The sequence below is a fragment of the Myotis nattereri genome (genome assembly GCF_964212035.1).
Source record: "Myotis nattereri genome assembly, chromosome: 2".
NCBI classification, from domain to species: Eukaryota; Metazoa; Chordata; class Mammalia; order Chiroptera; family Vespertilionidae; genus Myotis; species Myotis nattereri.
This window is the reverse complement of record NC_138076.1, coordinates 204,321,986-204,344,289: the sequence shown is the minus strand read 5'-3', so window position 1 is coordinate 204,344,289 and position 22,304 is coordinate 204,321,986. Positions and strand designations below refer to the sequence as shown.

Below are 22,304 nucleotides of genomic sequence, written 5' to 3'. Positions count from 1 at the left end.
CCCAAGGCAATGTCCATATACAACATGCCCATTCTGAAGAAAAACACGTGACCGGTTTCATGCCACATGACCTACTCGCCATAATCATCTACATTCTCGGGGGTACAGAGCTAAATAAAGAACCACAGAGCACAGAAGTAAGGACACAAATCAAACTGCCAAGTAGGGCAATGTCCAGGGCAGTGCTGGCTTACCAGTGCTTCCTTCTCCCTTCATGGCCCGCATAAGCTCATTGGCCCGCTCCTGACAGTGCAGGGATTCTAACAGGTAGAGCACGTAGTCATCAAACATCAAGTGAATTAGGTGAAAAGACCCTGGTGAGAGAAGACCCAGACAGAAGGGTGAGTCGTGTCAGCACACAGCTGCCCCTCAGACTGGTTAACAGCACAGGTTACACTGTGCTCAGAAGATCTATTCTGACTCTCAGTCCCCACTCAGCAATGATCTCATGTCAGAGGTTGCTCTTTTTTTAAAAAAAAAAAAATTTTTTTTATTGATTTCAGAGGGGAAGGGAGAGGGAGAGATAGAAACATCGATGAGAATTACTAATTGGCTGCCTCCTGTACACCCCCTACTGGGGATCAAGCCTGCAACCCAGGCATGTGCCCTTGACCTGAATCAAACTAGGACCCTCTATCCCCTGAGCCAAACCAGCCAGGGCTCAGAGATTGCTCTTGTTCGCTGTATCCTCAGCCTAATCTCCTGCGCAGCATAGGTAAGTGGCATTTACACTTTGTGGCAATGCTATCTTTTCCTTGCTTAATCTAAGAACCTTTGACCTTCCTCCAACTGCCTAAAAGAACTTAGAAAGAGGACCTCCAGGAAGGGAGGTATCATCATAGACAACTATAGTTTAAAATGAACTAGTTTGTGATAGACAAAAAGGAACCTGGCAAGGCCCATTTGATCAAAGTCCTTTCTGTGTCCCATTGTAGTTGATGGTTTTGTCCCCTCAATTTAAAACAAATTTATTTACTTTATTTTTTTATTTTTATTTTTGTTAATCCTCAGCTGAGGATATTTTTCCATTGATTTTTAGGGAAAGTGGAAGAGAGAGGGAAAGACAGAAACAGTGATGCGAGAGAAACACAGTGATGGGTTGCCTCCAACCAGGGCCAGGGCCTGAGGAGCCTGCAGCCAAGATACATGCTCTTGACCAGAATCGGACCCGGGACCTTTTGGTCTGCAGGCCGATGCTCTATCCACTGAGCCAAACCAGCTAGGGCTAAAATTTTATTTTTCAATTATAGTTGACATTCACTATTATTTTATATTAGTTTCAGGTGTACAGCATAGTGGATAGACAATCCTATCTAACAAGAGAGTAATATGCAAATTAACCATCACTCCATCACAAAGATGACAACGGCCAAGGAGCTGGAGTGAGCAGGAGGGTTGGGTTGCCCCAGGCAATGGAGGAAGCCAAGCTTCCCGCCTGCCCTGGCCGGCACTGGGCTCTGCTCAAGGCTACTAGGTTTCAATTACAGAAGATAAATAAATCCCAGATACCTGCTTTAGCTGGCGGTGGCCTCTGCTCAAGGAGGGGCTGGGAGCCTAGGTTACCACAGGCAACCCAGGATTCCAGCCGACCTGGGCTCCGCTCAAGGCTATAAAGTTTCAATTATAAAGGTAAATAAATCCCAGAAAGAGGCTGGGGCTTGGGTCGCGGGGGGGCATGACCCGCCTAAAAATGGCCCTCAGCCCCTCACCCAGGCTGGCCAAGCACCCCAGTGGGACCCCTCCCCCTCTGAAGGGGCTGTGGCCAGCCTGAAAACGGCCCTCAAAAAACAATATAAAGTATAAATGTAGCCCTAACTGGTTTGGCTCAGTGGATAGAGCATCGGCCTGCGGACTGTAGGGTCCCAGGTTCGATTCCGATCAAGGGCATATACCTTGGTTGCGGGCACATCCCCAGTAGGGGGTGTGCAGGAGGCAGCTGATCGATGTTTCTCTCTCATTGATGTTTCTAACTTTCTATCCCTCTCCCTTCCTCTCTGTAAAAAATCAATAAAATATATATTTTTTTAAAAAGGTATAAATGTAATAGATCAGCAGTTCTCAACCTGTGGATCGCAACCCTCACCCAGGCTGGCCAGGCACCCCAGCAGGACCCCCACCCTGATCTGGGACACCCTTCAGGGCAAACCAGCTGGCACCCACCCATGCACCAGGTCTCTATCCTATATAATAAAAGGGTAATATGCAAATTGACCCTAATAGCAAAACGACTGGTAATGACTGGTCACTATGACACACATTGACCACCAGGGGACAGACGCTCAATGCAGGAGCTGCCCCCTGGTGGTCAGTGTGCTCCCACAGGGGGAGCTCTGCTCAGCCACAAGCCCAGCTGATGGCTGCCAGCACAGCGGTGGTGGCGGGAGCCTCTCCCGTCTCCTCAGCAGCGCTAAGGAAGTCCGACTGCAGCTTAGGCCTGCTCCCCGCTGGCAAGTGGACATCCCCCGAGGGCTCCCAGGCTTCCAGAGGGATGTCTAACTGCCAGCTTAGACCTGATCCCCCAGGGAACGGGCCTAAGCCAGCAGGTGGACATCCCCAGAGGGGTCCTAGACTGCGAGAGGGCACAGGACAGGCTGAGGGACCCTTCCAAGTGCACAAATTTTTGTGCACTGGGCATCTAGTCCTATATAATAAAAGCCTAATATGCTAAGTGTCTGGTCGGCTGTTCAACCAATCAAAGCATAATATGCTAATGATATGCTAAGGCTGCTCAACTGCTTGCTATGATGTGCACGGACCACCAGGAGGCGGACGCTCTGACTGGTAGGTTAGCTTGCTGCTGGGGTCTGGCGGATCAGGACTGAGCCAGACAGGCCAGACACGTCCTGGAGCCCTCCCGCAGTCCCTCTCCAGCTGGCCAATCTCCAGTGTCCCTCCCTGGCCCAATCATGCACCGGTGGGGTCCCTCGGCCTGGCCTGTGCCCTCTTACAATCTGGGCTGAGGGGCCTCCCCTCCCCGAGTACACAAATTTTGTGCACTGTGCCTCTAGTCATATATAATTTACAAAGTGATCCCTCTGGTAATTCAAATACCACCTGGAACCAGACTTAGTTATTACAACATTATTTACTATATTCCCTAGGCTGAACTTTATATCCCCATGACTGTTTTTTTTTTTATATATATATTTTATTGATTTTTTACAGAGAGGAAGGGAGAGAGATAGAGAGCCAGAAACATCAATGAGAGAGAAACACTGATCAGCTGCCTCCTGCACGCCCCCAACTGGGGATGTGCCTGCAACCCAGGTACATGCCCTTGACCGGAATCGAACCTGGGACCCTTGAGTCCGCAGGCTGACGCTCTATCCACTGAGCCAAACCGGTTCTGGCTCCATGACTGTTTTTTAACTACCAATTTGTATTTCTTACTTCACCTTTTTACCCAGTCTCCCCAACCTCCCTTCCCTCTGGCAACCATCAGTCTGTTCTTTGTATCTATGAGTTCGTTTCTGTTTTGTTTGTTCATGTATTTTGTTATTTAGATTCCACACCAATAGACCAGTGGATTAAAAAGTTGTGGTACATATACTCAGCCATAAAAAAATGAAATCTTACTATCTGCAACATAAGGATGGACCTGGAGGGTATTATGCAAAATTAAATAAGTCTGGGACCCCTTGTTAAAGATGGTCCAGCAAATACTTCTTTCCCAAACATTTGCTTTTTCAACTCCATATGAATTGCCTTCCAGCCCTCTGAAGTTCCAAACCACAGCCTCCTTTCTCCTGATCTGTCCTTGTGTCCCATATTCGTATGGAACCGTTTGTACATACATAATTACATTTTGTTATTTTCTCCTTTTAATCTGTCTCTTGTCAATTCGATTATTAAACCATCCAGAAGGTCTAGTTTACTTATTTAGAGGCCTTCTGGGACTCTCTGGCTTTATTTTTCTTGTGATTCTGTTGTCGTCACCACCACCATTATCATTGTCATCATTGCTGTCATCATCGTCTTCACACTTACCTTATATTGAGTACTTACTCTGCTGAGACTATGCTAAGTACTTAATGAACGCCAGGTCTCTGCCTTACAACAAACTGTGAGATAGGTGGTATTATCCTCTGTTACAGGTAAAGAAATGAGTCTCCCATCAGTAATCCAGCTAGTCCCGTGGTCGGCAAACTGCGGCTCGTGAGCCACATGCGGCTCTTTGGCCCCTTGAGTGTGGCTCTTCCTAAGCCTTAGGAGTACCCTAATTAAGTTAATAACAATGTACCTACCTATATAGTTTAAGTTTAAAAAATTTGACTCTCAAAAGAAATTTCAATCGTTGTCCTGTTGATATTTGGCTCTGTTGACTAATGAGTTTGCTGACCACTGACCTAGTCCATCTCCTCATAGCAGTAAGACCCAGGTGGCATAAAGGACTGGGTCTATGGAAGGGCCATTGGAGCTGTGAGCTATATGCCCTTTCAAGTCTCAGAAGAAAGTGATGGAGCCAGTTGGGGGCGTTGGGGTAACTCCTCCTTGGTGGAATTTATCAATTTTCTCCTTAGTGGTACCTGGCTTCTGCACATCCCTCCGCCCCACCCCACCTCATTCATCTCAGATACATTATTTTGGCTTAGGAAAGCTACAGAGGAAAATCTCTGCCAGAACTCTGGGGCCAAGTGGGTGCCCAGCGGGTCATGCACATCTACTCCTTGAGCCCCTCTCCAGGGAGCCTGCCACAGACTCCCATCCTCGTGCCCACAGGGCTCCAGGCCAAAGTCTCCCATCCTGTACTTTCTCCACGTTCCTCCTCCAACCCAGGGCTGTCTGTTTTCTGACCCCACTTGGAAATCAGCAAGGTTCAGGCTTTACCGAGTCACTGTGAGATAGTCTCCAAGACTAAACTTTCCATCCACTTCCCCAAAATGGGTCTTGTGAGCCACTGGGGAGGGTAACTGCCCGGGCACTGGATCCAACTGCCCAGGTGGAGATCCAGCTCTGCCATTTAGGAACTGGGATCTTAGATGAGTTCATCTTTATAAATGTTGAAGACAAATGAAGTTGTTCATTGAGCCCTTACTCATGGCAACCACTATGTTTAACCATTGTAGATTTATTGTTACAATTAATTCTCATCACAACTGTATGAGATGAGTGTTACTCTACTTCTCTAAAGGAGGAAACTGAAGCTTAGAGTGTTAGAGTGGTAAAGTAGCTGTCCAATGTCACACAGTTATTAAGTGGCAGATCTGGGACTTGAACCCATGACTGTCTGATTCAATCATCCAGCAACATGGCCCTCTAAAAGGGGAACAACAAACCTATGTTACAGAAGTAGCATAATGAGGACAAATACACACTAGATGCTTAATAAATGCTAACTAATGTTGTTATCGCTAAGGTCCCTTTTGTTTCTAATATTCTAAGATCCTATGACTCTCTTGTTCATAGAGTCAAAGTCATCAGAAGATAGCATCAAATGCTTAAAAGGAAACTATCTCCAAAATGAAGAATTATTTGCCAAGATGTTGCTCTAAATCAATAGGATGGAAAGAAACAACCCTCCTGTTTTATATGACAAGGAGACAAAGATCTGAGGAGAAGAAATTTTCCTAGGGCCACACCGCTAGAAAACATCAGAGCCGGACTTGGTCATCAGCTCTCCAGGGGAAGTGTTCATTTGGGGGGTTCAAGCTCTCTTCCTTAATGGCTCTAATTTGTTACCCAGACAGTTTGATAATTTCCTATCATCTTTCAAACAACAAAAGTTTGTGGAGCTATTGCTACCTGCCTTCTATTGTGCTAAGTGCTCCAAGTGGAACAGAAACTTAAAGCTCCATAGTCCCTGACTCCACAAAAGCCACAGTGTCCTCAGTAAGCAGAAATCATTCATTAAGATTATTGGGCCATGGCCAGTGCGGCACGGTTGCTTGAGTGTGGTCTTGTGCACTGAAAGGTCCCCAGTTTGATTCCCTGTCAGGGCACATGCTCAGGTTGTAGGCTCCATCCCCAGTCAGGGTAATTCAGGAGGCAGCAGATCGATGTTTCTCTCTCACATCAGTGTTTTTCTCTTTCTCTCCCCCTCTACCTCCCCCCCCCTCAAAAACAATAAAAACTATTAAAAAAATAAAATGAACACTGGTAGCCCGGTTGGAATGGCTCAGTGATTGAGTGTTGACCCAGGAACCAAGAGGTCACCAGTTCAATTCCCACTCAGGACACATGCCCAGGTTGCGGGCTAGGTCCCCGGTGCAGGGCATGCAGAAGGCAGCCAATCAATAATGTTTCTCTTTCATTGATGTTTCTATCTCTATCTCTCTCCCTTCCTCTCTCTCTAAAAAATCAATACAAAATACTTAAAAAAATAACACTGGTGTACTCACCACCTGGCTGTATTTAATAGTCCAAGAACTTAGCATGCTTTAACTATCCTTGAAGCTTCTCTTCCCACCACCCCATGATCTATTGTTTCCTAGAATTTGGTTTTACCTTTTATAAACATACAAAAATTCATTTTCAAATTAGAAGCAATAGCTAATTGAATTTATTTATATATTTTAAAATTCTTCTCATCTTAAAATGGGGCCCTCAAATTCTCTGACAGGGAGAATTTGGGGTCTACACACCCCTTCAGTCTCAGTAGGCTTGTGACTGTTTTGGACAGCAAGGTGTGGAGGAAGTGACTCTGTTTAATTGGTGAGATTGGGTCATAAAAGGCAATGTGCCTTCCTCCTTAGAACACTCACACCTGGAGCCCCGAGCTCACCATATGAGAAGCTGAACTGTTCAGAAGCTACCATGCTGTGAGGAAACCAAGCCACATGGAAGGGCCACTGCAGGCACCTTGGTCTGCAGTCCTGGCCCGCAAGTCATCCCAGCCCAGGCACCAGACACCTGAGGGAAGATGCCTCCAGCTGTTGACTCACCACCAGCTTTGGGCCTTCCCATTTAAGGTCCCAGACATCTCAAAGCAGAGAAGAGCCATCCCTGCTGTGTCCTGCCCAGATTCCTGACCCACAGAACCCATACGCATAATAAAATGATTGCTTTAAGCCACTTAGCTTTGGGATAATTTGTTACACAGCAAAAATAACTGGAACTTTGTTGTACTCCAGACCTTCACCATGGCTTTTTTTTCCCTTCTTGCTGAAATGCATCCTTTTATCATGGTTGTTTTTTTTTTAAAGTAATGTTCTATGGGTGCCAAAGTCTCTCAGTCTTTGTATAACTGAGTATGTCCCTACTTTGCCTTCACTCTTGAATAATGGTTGACAGTTCTTTTTCTCAATACTTAAAAGATACTATTCCATTGTCTTCTGGTACCTCTTAAGACTCATGATAGTCTAATTACTGTTCTTTTTTCTCATTGCTTTAAAAAACCATCAATGAGGATTAAATAAATTTGTTTGGTCTTTCTGTACATGCATTTGAGCCCAGGATATTTGTCTTAACTGTGGTCACTGGACAAGTGTGGGTTTTGTGGTCGGGCATATTTGACTGTGAAACAGAGCCCCACCATATTAATCTTGGGCAAGAAAGCCTGCCAGCTCTCTTTCCCCCTCTGTAACAAGGTGCCCATTATTATCTGCCGTGCAGAGTTAACATGAGCACCAGGGGTCGTATGTGCTTCCCAAGCACTTGTTACCATGATTACCACTGTCTTGCCTTTGCTGCATCTTCTACTTCAGGTTCCTCATCTGTCACGTCGAGGGCAGGAAAAAGGGACCTCGCAGGTGGTTGTGAGAATTAAGTCAGAAAGCACCCAATATTAGGGGTCATGTACACGAGGCCCTCAGTAAGTGTTACTCTGTTTTTATTCTTAGTATTCAACTGGAGAAAGTTAGAAGAGGCAGTGGCAGTGTGGCTTAGCAGAGAGAACACAAGATCCTCAGAGCAAGAGATGCCAGGGGGAGCTCCACTCACTGGCTGTGTGCCCATGGGCAAGTTCCCTCCTGTCTCTGGATCCCTGCTTCCTCTCCTGCATACAAGGGGAAGCGATTCCTGCCTCCTAGTGCTCGGCAGAGGCCTGAGTGACACCTCTAACATCAAGATTCTGCAATTTAGCAGGTTCTGGGGAAGAGAGCCAGGACAGGACTTCCATGCACAGCACAGCCATCTGGAAGGCTCGGCATGGCTGCTGGTCTGGCGGCCCATCCCTAACAGAACCACTCCCAGGTGGCCTCCCGGCCCTGCCCGCCCGCCGAGTGAGTGAACTTTGAAGCGAGGCAGAAAACAAGTGTGTAAAAACTCAAAAACGTGGGGGATGAGATGCGATGCTGCTCCCTTAGCCATCAAACCCAGGCTGATTTCAAGCCGTGTTGTGCCGAGTACTTCTGGCACTCGTGTGGCCTTCCCGATGTTCCCGTGGCATCAGGGGCGGCTGGTGAAAGCCCAGGGTGAACGGGCAAAGGCACCTGTGCCAACTGAGACCCAGGTAACCTAAGAACTGAGGTCAGAGCAGGCAACTGAAAATATGGTTGGTTGGTTTTTAAAATAAAAACTCTATTTTCCACAGCTCTGCAACAACTCAAAGTTCATTGCCTGCTAGCCTACCTGTGCAACTAACTTGGCTAGAAACCGCTGATTGCTGCAAAGAAAGTCTGGCTACTTTAGTTCACAGCATTGGCTTTTTCAATGAAAAGGAATTAGGGAGAAAAGAGTGAGGAGGAATTAAAGAGAAGAAAGGAGTCAACTACATTAGGGCCTTGACTTACGGGTGTCCTGACTACCGAGTTTTTCGAGATACGAGCCATCTCTCGGCAGATTTTTTGCTTTGAGTTGCGAGCTAAAATTCGGGTTACGAGCGCTTCAGATACCCCACCGCTAGTTGGCGCAGCGAATGTCACAGCGAACGCCACAACATCAGCCCAGCATCACGTGTCTCACTCGTTCACTTTTTGATTTGACATACGAGTAATTTGAGTTACGAGCTCTGTCACGGAACGAATTAAACTCGTAAGTCAAGGCCCCACTGTACCTTAGAAAGAGGCTGTTCTGGGAAGAGATGATAGAGTGGCCCGTGGGATCACTGTTAGATTCCACACGATCCCTGAGACAGGCAGCCTGCTACCTGACACACAACCCCGCACATTCACAGCGACAGGAGGACAGGAGCGTGTGGGGTTATCAGATAGATGGAGCTGGCCCCTGGGCTGGGGGTGGGGCCGGGGAACAGAGGGCTCTTTTTCCTAATTAGCTGTTTTTATACAGGGGACACATGACCCAAACACAACCACCAACTGTGTCTTTGACATACACAGGCAGAAAGGGGGAGCTGGGCTTTTGTTGGCCACAAATTCTTTCAACTTGCATGTCACCCCAAGCACAAAACTCCACAATGAGTCAGGGGAGCAGAACCGTTTCAGATAGTTTGCGAAATGGCCTTGGAAGCAGGTATTTCAACCTGTTTAGGGTTGAAAGATACTGCAAAAGTGATATTGGGCTACTATCTCTTTCTTTCATTTTCTAAAAGATTCATGACCATTTTTTCCATTTGCCTGAGTTGCCAATATAGCCTAAAATTGTGTGTACTTCAAAAAGAAATAAACACATTTAAGGAACAATATTTCTTAGTCATAAATTCAACCCATTCATAAAACCCTAATTGTTCTACTGTCCAAACTGCCTTTATCACATTGACTGTTAACTTAGTAAAAACAAATGAATTTCAAAGAATAGTGTAAAGTGAATTACTTTCCCTGTCTAAAGAAGGGTACTCGGTAACATACATAGTTTAAGCAGCAGCAAACTAAAGAATAAAGCAAGGAAAAGAGGCATGCTTTGTGGATGTGTATATGTGTGTGATATTGTCGATTCTTTGATTTTGAAACAATGAAAAAAATCTCAAGTATTTTCCAACCACCCGCTTAACTGAAAGCAGTTCTGCACGGGTGATTTTCCCAGAGCCAGCGGCAACGTGTGCTAACACTAACTGTGCTGAGCTGGAAGCCATCAAACGCCACGCCTGATGGCCCAGCCCAGGTCGCAGCCACCAGCGCCCCTGCACACACAGCCCCGAGCGAATGGGTGCAGGCAGGGCCGGAGACCCTCCCGAGGCGGAGATGAAAGAAACCCACCACAAACGCCTCTCCAACTGGGTAAACACAGCCTTTCATGGATGGAGCTGTTTAGGAAAATAGCTCCTTCTTTGTTTCACCACAGTCCCTCGGTTGCACAGCACAACTGGAAAACGGTGACAAGACCATAAAAAGCTGATGGAAACGCGTCAGATTAAACCCCGAGCAAACCCCAGAGCTGATTGGCTTAATTGGAGATAATGAGAAACGAAACCACATCTCTACTTGCAAAGTAAAATAGAGAGCTGAAGCAATTACCCAGAAAATTTACCAACAGCCCTTTGCTGAAATGCCTAGAAAATTGAGGCGACAGTGTTCTGAGATTTCCAATGTCTGGTAATGCCTTAAAGTCCCACCTCACTTTGCTAATGATGACCTGGACTCAATGTACACGCCATTCTTTCTGAGGGAAAACAGAAAATGGGGTCCCACAAGGGAGCACAGCACCCACCCCCCACCCCCCAGTGGCAATTGGGCTTCTGCCTGAAGAGGCTGTTCTAAACACCCCAGGGCAGATTTCAAGCTCCCTCCCCCACTTCCGCCCCACGCCCTGGAAAACAGTAGCTGAGGACTGAGGGTAGGAATGTCTCCTGAAGTGAGGAGAACCCTAAGGGTTGGTAAAACAAAAGGAAATGAATGGGAAGTCCTCTTCTAGGGATCAGACAGTCTACCCATGGCTGGAGTGCCAATCCCTGCAAATGCTCAAACTCCGAGGCGTCCTCACGGGCCCAGGGAAGGGCACACGGTGGAACCCTGCAACATAGCCCCTGCGGAAGCAATCTCGGCACATCTGGCAAACAGGGAGCCCAGCCACTGCTGTCCATTCCTCTCTAAGCTCAGACATTGCCTGTGCCAACCTCCCACTTTCAGATTCGTGTTCTTCACCCTGACTACTCTCAATTCACCTTTCTCCCTGAAAATGCTAAGACGACGGTGTCCCCCAGAACAGGTACATTTCAGGGCAATGTCCTTGTGGCCTCAGAGACAACCAGTAACACCGTGGCTGACTCCAAGAGGTGACCTGGACAGAGATGGCGCAAAAACCAGTGTTTGGCAGCGGGGACGGCTGGGGTCTTACCAAAGCTGGGGGCACTGTGCAAGGTCATGTCCCGGATCACCCTGGTGCCAAAGCAGGACCACATTAGGAGGAACTGCTGGGCCACTTTCCTCAGGGACCCTTGTCTCTTGGCGGCCACCTACGAGAGAGTGAATGACGTTAGCATGCTGGACTTGACCCTTCATTTAGCACTGTCTTTAGAAACTGACGGGACGGCTTATGTAGGTCTCCAATTTCAAAGTATGGAGCAATGGTTTTCAACTTTGTTTTTATCAGCAAAAATACATGTGAAAAAATGAGATCTCTCATCGAGGCCCAATGTACATAACGGGTGCTGGCCTGGCTGACGCGAGGGAGGGAGGCCGGGGCCCGTGGCTGCTGAGGAACCTCCAGGTGGCTCGCTGCGGGGCTCTGAACTACCCACATGTCACGAAGGCGAGTGACGGGCTGCAGGGCCCAGGGCTGCGCCTCCCACTCCCACCTACCAACCTTCACAACACAGCGGTCCACCATGGTGTCCAGCCACTCGATGTAGGACTCGATGGGCGACTGCTCCTCCAGCAGGTGGTCAAACTCCTGATACACTATCAAACAGAGGAGAGCCCACACCTCACCACACTGGGTTTAAACAGAGACGCATCTTAAAAAGCACAAAGGCAGAAAACGGAAGAAATGAAAACCCCAGTCTTAGCAGGGCGTTCAAGGCTTTGGAAAATACGCCCCAACTTATCCTTCCCGGCTCATCCCCATGCCTGTGAGCGCTTCACCCGGCCACCCCGTCGTCCTTGCCATTCCCCCAAGCCCTGCTTTTCTCAGGCACTTCCCTCTATTTGCACTGTTTGGTTCCTAACGGCCCAGGGGACACGACCCTCCTTGAAATCCTTTCTACCCTCTCTGTGCCCCTTACCAGCACTGACCACACCCCTCTATATATTCATAGCATTTTACTTTCTGTATTTTGCCTTCAGTATATCACTCATAATACTGTGTTGCGGTGAGTGTGTGTGTGCATGCGTGCGTTGTTGTTTTTTTTAAAATAAGTTTTATTACTTTTTTACAGACAGGAAGGGAGGAGAGGAAGAGAGTTAGAAACATCGATGAGAGAGAAACATCGATCAGCTGCCTCCTGCACACCCCCTACTGGGGATGTGCCCGCAACCAAGGTACGTGCCCTTGACAGGAATCGAACCTGGGACCCTTCAGTCTGCAAGCTGACGCTCTATCCACTGAGCCAGACCAGTCAGGGCTATGCGTGCGTTTTTGTCCACTGTCTTCGTTAGCTGGTACGTGACCTGTGATGCAGTTGTTACCCGTGGGTGCTGGCTGGCCTGAGTGGACAGCAGCGCTGTTGCTCTCTTGCTCTGTGCCCTGTGATAGGGCGCATTTGATCATTCAAATGTTTTTAAACCACAACTATACTGGGCAGTAGCCTGACCAGCTTCTGCGACCTAAGTAGTAGATGCTTAATAAATACTTTTGCATTAAAGGAAGCAATTGCTGTGCCCTCAGTTCTGCAACAGGAAAAGGTGGATAATCGAACCACTTCCCCCCTGGTTTCAGCTGCAAGTCCGATCATGGATCGGGAAGTACTTTGCAAGCAGAGGAGCACTGAGGAAAGAGAAACATCTCTGCGGTGGTCTCCAATCTGAAACGTCTCTTTTCACTACTTTTTGTGTGTGTTTTATTTTGTTTTTTGTAAATCAAACCACAATTCAAGATGCACACATGTCTGTAGTTTTCACTTGTCGGAGCGGTTTTATTTCCTCATTTCTCTGGAATGGCTGGTTGTCCCACTTTACTTAGTTGATAGCCACTAACAAGGTCAGCTTCCAGGACTACCGGACGGTCCTAACATTGCAGAATGAGCAGGGGCTTTAAAAGTCTGGTTAGTTGACCCGCCTCATATTACAGAGGAGGAAGCTAGGTCTTAATGAAGTGACATGATACACTCGAAGTTAGGGACAGAGCAGGGACTGGACCCAGGTCTCTGAGCTTCTCGTTGTGTTTTTTCGCCCTTTGTCCCACTCTCTGGGCATCTGAGCGGCTGGTGGTGGCAGTGAGCACTAACTGCTAATGGTTATCCACTGCTTGCCATGTGCCAGGCACTCCTCTAAGTGCTGTGCGTGCACACGTTAACCTTAGACCATCCCTAGAATGTGAATGTCAGAGCCTAGAACGGTAGGTGGTACGTAGCAATTGCTCAAGTGCCTTTTGTGCTCAAGTGTTTGTTGAATATGAATGAATGAGCAGCCCAAGGAGGTAGGTGCTATGCTTACCCTCCTTTACAAATGAGGAGACGGAGGCACTATGGAATACACAACTTTCTAAAGGTTGCAGAGATAGTGAATGGCAGAGGCAAGTTTAAAACACGGCCTGACTTGAGTGCTTGCCCTCTAACCACCTCATCTACCAGCACTACATTGCGCACCAGGCACAGGGCACACACTGTCCCATTTAATCCCTCTGCGTTACCCCCATTTTACAGATTCAAAGCCAAGTCACCATGCAGGAGAGCCAGGGGTTGAGTCAAGGTCTGTTGGGCACCCCAAGCCCATGCTCTTACCAGAGCAGCACTTACTCATTCCCACCAGCACGCTCAAGTCCCAGCATGCACTTTTTAATTTAAAGTAAGCAGAGCGTTCCCAGGCATGACTATCTCCCAAGATATTTTCTCCCAAGTATCTCCCCCAAGATACTTTCTCTTAAAAAAAAAAATTAAAATGACATGACCCTGGTAGCCCGTCTTACGCTGGATGATGAGTTTGCGGTGCTCCTCATGGGAGTCCTCCATGGTGTACAGGGTTTGCTTGGTGATGCTGTTGAGGTCCACGTTCCTCCAGTCTTCCAGCATCTGGAATGTGATGTCCGCGCTGTGGATCACCGTTCGAGAGGCCTGTAATCCAATCCAGCCAGCTCCTTAGCTCAGGGCTTGTCAGGGGAGAAGCCCTTCACTTTATTTCCTTTAAGCCTTTTAAATGAATCTGCCAAGGGTATTTTGCAAACTACTTTGAAATTCAGAAAAATTGTTTTAGCAAATAAGTAAGTGAGTCCATAACTCAAGATCCGTACCCGTTTTCTCTGAGGCTCTCTCTCAGAGACCTCCTTTTCTTGCTAAAAAACGACCTCAGGGTGGCCTAGGCCAGAGCCAACCATGCTGTGCCCAGCCCCGTGGTCTTGACCCCGTGGAACAATGGGACGGGGCCCGGAGACCTGCCAGCTCTCTGATGCCAGCCTGTGGGACGGGAGCTCTGCGCCGAGTAACCTCTATGTCTCCCTCGCCCAAGAAGTGCCAGTCCTGGAGCAGGAACGGCCCTGCTGCCCGGGCCCACCACAGCTCTGGCCCAGGAACCTTTCAGTTTGTGTGTGTTTACATGTGAGAGCATTCTGACGCAGTTTGTAGTCTAGCTTTCTGATTTTGCTTTCTGTTTTTCATGTAACTGTAATGATTATAACAAATATAATTAAGATGGAGTAAAAGGGAAATTAGACCTTAAGACTTGGTAGTTTATGGGTGTGTGTGTGTGTGTGTGTGTGTGTGTGTGTGTGTGTATAAGTTGTAGCTGTCTCAGCAAACCCTCATTGGTAGAACTTAGATTTTCAGGTTGAAACAACACTTGGATCACTAATACTTGGAACCACCAAGTCAGAACAATATTGATAAAAGCAAAGAAAAACATTTCCTTTACTTGCATGTTTTCAAAGGAGTCTTTAGTAAAACGCAAATATATATATATTTCAAATACACATGGACATTATATGTCTCCTAATGCTTGTGAATTTCCAGGCAAAGGTAAATATTAACAACCTTTACACCCGGACTGTCTGAACTCAAGTAAAAGCTAGCTTAGATCATCGTAGAACTCCGAAGGTCAGAGAGGCCTGAATATATGAGTATGTGAACTGAGTCAGTCTCTAATGGTAATGAAAACAACCAAATGTGAAGGTCTGGGATTCCGCATACAAATATACTTAGATCAAATCCTGGCCTCGCTGCTGACCAGCTGAGGGGCTTGGGGCAGGCTTGTGGAACCACCTCAGTTTCCTGGTCTATAAAATGGACGTGTCATAGGACCTGCCTCTCATGGAGGAATGCTGTCGAGGATTTATTAAGGTTATGTTCGAAGAGGGCACAGTTCAAGGAGTAAGAGCTGGATGAAAGAGGCGACTGCTATTCAGGTTCTCTTTGTAGTGATTGCAATGACACCTCAGGGCCTTTGCACGGGGTCAGTGTGCCGTCTGGAACTTTCTCCTCTCACCCTGCCCATCCCAGCAACCCTCCTATTACGTACACTCCAACTTAGCTGTCATCCCATGGACAGGCTTTCTCTAATCACTTTATCTCAGCAGAACCTCAATGCCCCATCATTCTCTCTTTCCATTATGTTTCCTTCATAGCACTTAACCACTTTGGATTATTTTTTCATTTACTTTTTTGTCTGCTGAGGGCAAATACCACTGAGCATACATAATGCCTGGCACACAGTAGGCACTCAGAAAGATTTTGTGGAGTGAATGGCTGAGATATGTCAATTTGCTTGCTCAGTATATCCAAAAGGGTCTGGATATTTAGATCTCAGGTGTAAGTACTGGGTGGGGGAGGGGTGTGTTTTTGGTCGGGTGTTGTATAGTCTGACTTGCCGTGTGTGTTTAGGAAAGCTCGCCGGGATACTAAGACGTTCCATGAAATGTTCTTAGCACCAACCCCAGGCCTCTGGCTGACCCAGGAACGTGTCTGATAGTGAGATGGAAAGGTAGCATTTGCTGATTGAATTACATATGTCAGCGTGGAAAGTAGAGAGGAAGTGTGAGCGCACGCACACACGCACCCTTACACGTAAGTGTAGGTGCTTTTACCTACCTGTGTAGTAGAGAGGGCCAAAGGCTTTCCTAAACTCTTTGAACCCCAGGTATGCACCAAGACCATGTCTAGTTCCCTGATGTGACCAGAGGCACGCTCCCTGGGAAACACGGCAGTGTGTCTTTCATTTGCCAATATTATTTTCTTCACTGAATCCCATTCATCTGTCAGGCTCTGCCACGTCCCAGAACAATGCCCAGTGTGGCCTCTGTACCTGCCTACAGGAACGTGGAACGGTTTCCCTCTGGTCTCCAAAACCCTCCCTGTGCTGTTCATGCCAGGGGCAGAGCAGGAACAGGGAGGTGTGTGGGTGCAGTTTTACCCGTTCTGGTTCCCAGCCTGGAGCCTGCCTCAGGCACTCTAACTCGAAAGCCCTCCCTCCCACCTTGACCTTCAACAGCTGGCACCAACCCAGAACCAACACTATAAGGGGGGGTTGCAAACCCAAACACAGAAAGCAGGCAGGTGACACACGCGTGAGGGTCAGTGAACGAGAAGGTGGGAGACGAGGACAGTGCCGCTGGAGAGGTGCTCAGCCCGCCCAGCTGGTCACAGCCTCGGGGAGGTGTAGCGCTGAGAGTGCTAGCTCTTAACATTTTTCTACAGAAAATTTGGGTGTTCAGCTGTCATCTACAAGTTTCAATTATTGGTGGCTGAGTAAAAAAATGTCTTTGAACACATGCAAATCAAGTAAAAATAACCCCACACATCTGAGGGCTGATTTGACCTGCAGCCACCAGCTTGCTCCCTCTGCTTTTAGATCATTAAAATGTTAATGAATGAATGTTAACGGGCGACTCACAGTCCCTTCCTTAAGGTGCAAAATTAATAAAAATGCAAAGCTTTATGCCATCAGTTATAAGTATGGAGTTATAGTAGAATCTTCCACTTTTTACTGTGCTACACTTTTGCTATTTTTGAACTTTGTAAATGGTAAGCATATGTCACTTTCGTGCTCCAAAGAACAGAAATCTAGAAGAACAAATAAAATTGGCTAAATATTTAACATGCCTCGTGGCTTTGAACTCTTTTGGATGACACAAAAACAACAAGTAAGTCATCCTCCATATCTGTTTGAATCACCCATTTCAGTGGCTCACAACCAGGCATACCCTGCCCAAGCTACACTGCAGGGTCGGGGGTGGGGGGTGGGGGGGGGACGGGACATTCCTGACTGTGACATCCAGGTGGGACTTGGGGGCTGGGGAGGGGGTGCTACTGGCTGGCATCAGGTGGGTAGAAGGCAGAGATGCTACTAAATACCTACAAGGCACAAAACAACTTCTCACAGCAAAGAATTATCCAGTGTCAGAGAAACCCCAATTTACAGAAGGGAAACAAACTTGAGACCCTAGAACAGGTTAAGGGGCAACTAATGTCAGACATTATTTTGTTAGTTGAAGCTATTTCGTGATTGGCTAATGTTTTTATTCCTTGTCTGTAGAAACTAAAGGTAACAGCTGCACCCCGACATCCCATGGGCAGCTGGTCTGTGGATCTGCCCTCATTTGTAATGACTCAGCAGTAGTTAGAACACAGCGCAGGACACATACCTGGCAGAGATGATTTAGTGAAGTCTGCCGTCTCAGAATTTGGGAAAACCTTCTGGACACTGAAAGAAGAAGAGGCAGTTTGAAATATTTGCAGGCTTTATGGTCCTGCTTCAGATTTTCCAGGGGCAGATTTCAAAAAGTAACTTTCGTATTTACCTAAATCTGTCTCACTGTCCAACTCATTTTAGAAGCCCACTGGCAAAACCCAGTGTTTGAGTCTTTGCTTTCCCGTTTGGACAACTATTTCCTAAAATGGCGATATCTGGGGCATATGTTTCAAAGTCACACTAGCAGGTGTGAGAAATCGTGGTGTCAATCAACCGTGAGTAAACGCAATTATTTACTTGTCTTTCATTTAGCTAATTGCAGGCTCAATCCCTACTCCCCATAAATAATTGCAAGAATCAAGTGGGAGCTTTGAAGAAGGTCCTGACAATGCAGTCTGTCTAATAGGAAGCCCTGAGCGAGCCTCCGGGGCGTGAGCTGCTAGGGGTGGCTCCGACGATGGAACCCCGACCTGCTCCTTGACCATGGCTTTGCCTTGGTCATCTGTCCCTTTTAGCGAATGAACTCCATGACCCAGTGCGTGTTCTGATGGTTCTGTGTCCTATGGTGACACAGCGGGCCGATGATTTGACGTGGTGTGGTCCTGTTCCGTGAATTCTGAAGCAGACAAGCCACATGCCTGCCCAGGGTCTTCATTCTTACCACCATTTGGAGTGGTGTGTGTTTCCACTCCTTGCCCATTTTCGAGGTGCACCCCAAGGCTCCCTGGGAAGAGTGTGTGTCCCCAGGCACCCACAGGTGGAAGGTCCCAAAAGCTCCTCACTGCCAACTTTCAACAGGTTTGTTTTGTCAGCGTAATTAAAACGGGCACGGGCATTCTTCTCATTAATTTCTGAACTGGTCAAGAAACAATCAGAAGTGGCCCTGGGATTATTGTAATTTGGACTTGGAGCCAGCTTGGTTTGAAAAATAAGGCGTGGGGTGGAGGAATGGGGGCGGGGGGGGGGGGAGGGGACAGAAGAACTTCTAATTTTCCAGGCTGATCAATCGTTAATCCTTCTCCTTAATTACTTTTTCTTTAACTTTGTGATGTGGAATTTAGTGCTGGGGGAAAGAAAAGAACTGAGAGCCGTGAAATAAAGTGGGCTTTATCAGTAGGTGACGGGCACCGCAGGCGGCCTCAGAGCCGCTGAAAGGGCCCCTCCGCCTGCCGAGAGAGGTAATTTGATCTCCTTCCTTTTACTGGGGGCACCGATTTAGGGCAAGAAAGGCAGGTTGTATTCAAATGCGGTTTTAAGAAACATATATCTTAAAACTTTGATTTGCTTGAAATCATTTCGCCTTTGTTTAATAGTGAGTCTTCCCACTAGTGCAGACACATCAGGACAGAAATTGGACCAGTTTCCTCAGGCAAAAACAACGCTGTGGAGTGAGGGTGCCGCTCAGCAGAGAGAAGGTTTGCAGTCCCAACCCCTATGAGAAATATTACTTTGGCTTGCTCATTAGGCAGGCCATTAGATATGTGAGACCCACGCTGTTTTCTGTCTCCTGCGACCAGTTTCGTTTGTGGGCAGGCACTCAGGGGAATCTCCGGGTCTGGGGGCTAGACAGACGGGAGTTGGACTCCGGAACCCTAGTGACTGGCTGTGAACAGCAACACTGAAGCCCCATCTGGGAACAGCAACACTGTGTCCGACGCCGAAGAGGTGGCATAAGAATGAGTGAGAGAAGGCCCATGGAGGTGATGAGCAGAAACGCTGGTGTTTCTGCGCTGGGAGACAGATCTGGGAGCAATCCGGCCCCTGCTACTTACTACCTCCCTAAGCCTGTTGCCTTTTCTATGAAAGCAGGTGTACCACCCGTAAGAAACATTTTGTGAGGATTAAACAAGTTAATGTACGGAAAGTGCTAAGCATAATACTTGGTGCTTTGTAGTAAGGCACAGTAAATGGAAGCTATTGTTGTTGTTATTTTATGTAAGATGTTTGGCACAAAACTGCTTTCCCCCTTCCCCTCCACTCCCAAACTCAGCACTTACGTTCAAACTTGATGTTCCGCAGGTTTTCTGGGAGGTCGTGAAGAGCCACTTTCAGCCACTCATCCAGCTGCTTGGCAAACTTCCGGATCACCTGAGTTAAGCTAGGAAGAGGAAGGATACATTTTAAGTGCCTCCTGTGTGGCCCAGTCCTTCCACCAGACTGCAACCAACAGGTGCCACTCGTAGCAGCAACCTCAGAGGCGAGGCTGGCAGCCCCGCTCTGCAGAGCTGGTGGGTCTGAGAAGGGCATGAGCAGAATGTGCTCTGTGCCCGTGCTGGTGGACAAGGAGACCCTGCAGGCACAGTGCAAGGCTGGGCAGCCATCAGAACTTTCTGCAAACAAAACATCATCCTCCGTGTTTCTGTAGAGCCTGGTATAAGGGGTGAAGTCAGTGGCCAGTGGGCCTCCGAGCACCAATTTGCAATTGGCCCCTCCTCCTCATGCTGCCCAGCTTGTCCCAGCCCCCAGTCGGACAGGAACCCTGGCAGCATATGGGCATGCCTGCCCACCTGGCTTGGGCCCAGGTTTACCGAACTGCTTGCAGCTTGGAAAGGACTAGGAAAGCAACAGCGTATTGTTAACTTGCAAACAATCCTGACATGGACCTTGAACTCATATCAGATTTGGGAAGTTAAGGATTTTTTTGGAGCAGGAGGTGGGAGGGGGCTGGAGGGGTGGAAGGTCAGGGAAGGGCAGTAGGTTACAATGTGAGATGGAAATTTGGAGTTGAAAAGACATTGAGCACCATTTTCAGGATCCCACCTGCACAGAGCCCTCACTCCAGTGTCCTCCATGTAGTCCTCCTTAGTCATGCGGGCCACAGGGACCTCTCCACACACTGACATACAACCATCCTTGCCTTCCACCAACGCTACCCTGTTCAGTCTCCCACCGACTCTCCTGTCCCACCATGATCACCAACCTCCTGCCCACTGGGCAGTCCTACCATGTTTTTCTGCTCATACATTCTTTCCTTTTTCCATGACAAAGTCCTACCTTCTCCCAAGACTCTCACACCTCCAATCCGCCTACTTCCCACTCTTTACCAGCAGGTCTCACCACCTCCTATTTCTTGATAGAATCAAAGAGCCAATCCCCTATCTCATCCCCTCCTGCCTTCTCAGGAATCTCACATTACTGACTGCCACTTCAACCCTATGCCCCACCTCTTCCTCTGTCCTGGGTCATTCCTCTCTACATTTTAGTGCTCCAACATTGGCTCGTCTTCAAAACAAAACAAAAAAACCCTCTCATTTCTTTACTCCTCAAGCTACGACCCTCTTTCTTCTTCTTCTTCACACACATACTTCTTCAAAGTTGTCTAGATTCTGTCTCCCTTTAGACATCTCCTGTTCACTCCTGTCCCTCACCCAGAGAGCAACCTCCATCCCTGACTCAAACCCAGTGGACTCATTTTGGTTCTCATCTTGCTTGACATCTTAGCAGCATTCGGCTCTGTTAGCCCTTCCTCCTGTTGGACACATTTGCTTCCCTTGGCATTTGTGACCCTCTGAATTCTGGCTCCTCCCCCTCAATCACAAAGCTCAGCCCCCTCTACCTGGCCGTTATGTCTTCCAGTTCTTTCAAGACTAGACCTGGGCCCTCTCATCCCCCTGGATTCCTGCCCTGGGTAGTTTCTCCATGCCCACAGCATCAATCACCATCTATAGTCACTGTGATATCTCCAGAGCAGAGGTCTGCAGGACTCAGGACCCCTCCATTTAGAAGTCCCAAAGGCACATCCAACTCAACATATACAAACTGAACTCATCATTTCCCCGTCAGAGCTGGTTCTTTTCTTGTATTCCCTACTTCGTGGAGATTCTACTTTCCATGAACTTTGTTTTTAACTTTATTATAAAAAAAATTTCAAATATACCCCAGGATAAAGAGAATAGCATAATAAACCTCCAAATATCTATGACCTAGCTTCAATAATTAGCAAACAGTTTTTCATTTTAATTTATCACCATGCTATTAGTATAGCTAACAGAATGAACAGTAATTCTTTAAGATTATCTAAAGTTCAGTCTGTACTCAAATTTCTCTTAAATAAATCTTCTAGTTTGTTAGTATCTGGATCCAAACAAAGTCCACACATTGTATAAAAAATATAACATTGCCTTGTTCTATTTCTTAAGTCTCTTTAAAAGTTTATTTCATGCCATTGGTTTATGGGCTCCCTCATGTTATTATCCCTGGAATGCCCCACAGTCTGATTTCTTCCTCGTGGTGCATTTTACCTGTTCACCTATCCTGTGTGCTTTCTACAAAGTGGCAATTAGGTCTAAAGACATAAGTTCAGTTATGATTTTTTTTCTTTTAGGCATAGAAAGCTTCATAGGTGGCTGCCCACTGCATCACATTATGAAGCTTATAATATCCGGTTGTTCCTCTTTTAGTGCAACTAGTGTGAGACTCAAATAGTCTCTCTTCCCACTGCCAGGCATTACAGATTTTATCTGAAGTTACCTCTCAGCCCCCTCCAGGTTTCTCCCACTTCCAGCTGTCCTCATCCTTCACCTGGGCCCCTGTAACAGCTTCCTCAGAGCCTCCCTGTGCTGCTCACCTTCCCACTTCCACCCGATCTTTCAGTCAGAGGGATTGTGCCAAAGCACTTGCAATCCTGATCTGTTTCACCTCTGCTTGAAAACCATCATCCTCACACCCAAAGCTCACTCTCTAGCCTTGTTTCCCACTCCAGCCTCACTGTGCGGTTCCTCCCTTCATCCACATTTCAGCCCCACGGGCCTCTGCCCC

At 47.4% G+C, this 22,304-nt stretch overlaps 1 protein-coding gene across 1 annotated transcript in view; it reads right to left on the bottom strand.

Annotated features, from left to right (window-relative positions):
• RFX4 (regulatory factor X4) overlaps positions 1–22,304 on the bottom strand; it is a gene marked incomplete at its 5' end in the record, with an annotated part of 61,736 nt that overhangs the window by 25,256 nt on the left and 14,176 nt on the right. Inside the window, 6 exons of the mRNA XM_081082847.1 lie at positions 195–314; positions 11,110–11,227; positions 11,578–11,672; positions 13,837–13,981; positions 17,500–17,558; positions 19,544–19,644. Of these exons, the coding sequence (XP_080938973.1) occupies positions 195–314; positions 11,110–11,227; positions 11,578–11,672; positions 13,837–13,981; positions 17,500–17,558; positions 19,544–19,644 (638 nt within the window). The remainder of the gene's footprint in view (positions 1–194; positions 315–11,109; positions 11,228–11,577; positions 11,673–13,836; positions 13,982–17,499; positions 17,559–19,543; positions 19,645–22,304) is intronic.